The 2,848-nt window shown below is 35.3% G+C and overlaps 1 protein-coding gene across 1 annotated transcript in view; it reads right to left on the minus strand.

The window, feature by feature from the left end:
- LOC112504813 (wall-associated receptor kinase-like 22) overlaps nucleotides 1–2,736 on the minus strand; it is a 5,319-nt gene extending 2,583 nt beyond the window's left edge. The window contains exons 1-2 of the mRNA XM_025108770.1: nucleotides 1,902–2,736; nucleotides 1,615–1,806 (exon numbers count right to left, since the gene is read on the minus strand). Of these exons, the coding sequence (XP_024964538.1) occupies nucleotides 1,615–1,806; nucleotides 1,902–2,736 (1,027 nt within the window). The remainder of the gene's footprint in view (nucleotides 1–1,614; nucleotides 1,807–1,901) is intronic.
- Nucleotides 2,737–2,848: the final 112 nt, after the last annotated feature.

The raw sequence follows: 2,848 nt of genomic DNA on the forward strand, positions 1-2,848 counted from the left end.
TTTTCGTGAAACCCGTGAGACCACCTTTTTACACTTGAAACTTCACAGCAAAATGCTGTGAAAGTAACTTTCACAGTGTTTTGCCTGTGAAGGTTCGACTTTTTTAAACCTTCACAATGTTTTTCCTATGAAGTTTCAAGTGTAAAAATGTGGTCTCACGGGTCTTACGAAAACAGTCTGGTCTCACGTGAACCCAACCCTATATGTATATATATACATATTTGTACAATCAATACAACTCAATCTCAACCGTCCATTTAATTTGATAAATATATGATTTTATAAAAGTTTTGATTGTTTTCTAATATAAAGTACTGATCATAATTAATGAACTTTAGTCATCTTTCATAAATATTTAAATCATAATAAATGAACTCTTATTATTTCCATAAATATCTCAATTAATTGGGTTGCATTGGTTGTACAAATGGACATGATTGCATTTGAAATATATCATATATATATATATATATATATATATATAATAACTTACAACTTTATATTTAAAAGATTTAGAAGTAGCTTTGGGTTGGATTCCCTCTGTTAAGTATCAGCTGTCGCACAAATATATATAATATGCAATATGCTATATAGTACGTCTCAAATTTCGATCTTGAAATATTAGATGATAAATATTATCTTATTGAAAAAACCCGGATTTTGAAAGTTGATAAATCATTGGAGAGAATATGTTCATACTCCATATATTCTGAAACTATTTCTTTTCATACGCTATGTAACTGATATTTTTTTTTGTCTTATTTTATGTTCGAAAGAAATCATGTAATTTAAATGATTTTATATAACTTATGACTTTATATAAATTTTTTCAAATTTAAAAAAAAATAAACACATTAGCCTGTCGGCAAGCCCGACTTGTTTATAAGGCGGATACAGGCGAATCCATAAGTCTGCAAAAACGGGCTTAGTTTTGTTGTATTAGGCTCCTTGGACAAAAAGATTATGTTAAGCTTGGCTTGAGCCCATAGTTCATATGTAAATCATAAAGGTTCATATATAAATCAGTTAAAATAGTTCATATGTAAATTGCAAGGGTTCACATATAAACATATAGTTCATATGTGAATCACACAGGTTCACATATGAACCCGTTTGACACTTATTTGTAAAAGTTACAAAGCTACTCCCTCTATTTTGCATAACCACAATTTTTTACTTCTTACCACTTCTCAAAATGACCTATGGCTATATATATATATATATAGAGAGAGAGAGAGAGAGAGAGAGAGAGAGAGAGATGTGATCATGTAAGACAACGCTGTTTTCGTGAGACACGAGTTTTACACTTGAAACCTCACAGAGTTTTTGCTATGAAGATTTGGCTTTTTTTACCTTCACAACATTTTGTTGTGAAGTGGATCATGTGAGACAAACCTGTTTTCGTGAGACCCGTGAGACCACTTTTTTACACTTGAAACTTCATAGTAAAATGCTGTGAAGGTTCGGATTTTTTTTACCTTCACAGTGTAAAAATGTGGTCTCACGGGGGTCATGAAAACAGACTGATCTCACATGAAACCAACCTTTTATATATATATATATATATTTGTGTGTATGTGTGGGTGTGATTTGAGCAGAGAGAATAGGCATTACCTAGAATAACACCCAGGGGATGGGATTTTGTTTCAATGTTTAGGTGACGAGGATCACCATAGGGATCCATAATACAATTTAGCTTATAGCCGTAAGCTAAAGTCTCTTCTCCGAGAGTCTCTTCTCCGAGAATCTCTTCTCCGTAGTCACAGTAACCTCCACTAGCGATACACCTTGTACATTCTTCCTTTACTAAAATATATCATATCACAGAAATTATCAACAACAAAAAAACCAACACACCACTACTTACTCAACAAAAAACAAGCTACATAAATATTACGTACCATTGCATCCAAATGGTAAATAAGGGTTTCCTTCATAATTACGGTACTTGTAGCATATTCGAGAATCCACTGAAGTACCATTCCCCAAATCCACGGGAGAGCTTATACGGTCCCCTCCCGGAKCACAACAAGATGATTGATGCAAATCATCACTGTCTGTTAGCATCCATAGAAGTGACAGGGGGACAGAGCAATTGTCTGAAGCAATAGATTGGCCTAAGAAGCTTCCTTCAACATATGAATTCTCATCCACCAAGAAGGCAGACCCACATGCACCCTCTCCACCCAACCCCGTTAGATTCATGCTGTATGACTTGAGATGATGAGGAAGTGTGGCTGTGCAACACTTGATGCCGTAACAATTGTTGCCTTCGCTAACAGTGTCCTTGCGACAAGAATTTGAACATCCAGCGACCACACTCCCCTTATCGTCCGAGATGAATGCATTGGCACACCCCTCGACAACAAATTTTTTTTGTGATTTGGAAATCAGGAAGGGGCTACTAGCAAGAATGATGCTTGAGATATGGCTCCTGTTCAGGAGTTGGTTCTGGCAATCATAGATAGTTGGCACATAAACAGTGACTGTTTGATTTTCCAAGTTTACAGCAAGGACTTCCAGGTGGTTGAGTGCAGGAAGATACGGTGTGGAGGAGTTGCAATCGACAACGAACCATTCATTGATGGAACATTTTGCTCCAATTCCAAAAGGGTATGGAATCGTTACGTTCCCACACGTATCTTCGCATCCCGCCTTGGAGTAATTCATAGCTAATGTTGATGTTGTTATTAATGAAAGCATGATAAGTGAATGATAAATTTGAAACAACTTCATTTTGGCTAAGAACAACGATTAATACCAGAGAATATAGGAAGGGATTTGTGTTTATAACGGTGAATATGATTGAAGGAAGCTACAAAGAAATATATATACCATAATATATATA

The sequence above is a fragment of the Cynara cardunculus genome, unplaced genomic scaffold (genome assembly GCF_001531365.2).
Source record: "Cynara cardunculus var. scolymus isolate 2C unplaced genomic scaffold, CcrdV1 Un_Scaffold_7007, whole genome shotgun sequence".
NCBI lineage: Eukaryota > Viridiplantae > Streptophyta > Magnoliopsida > Asterales > Asteraceae > Cynara > Cynara cardunculus.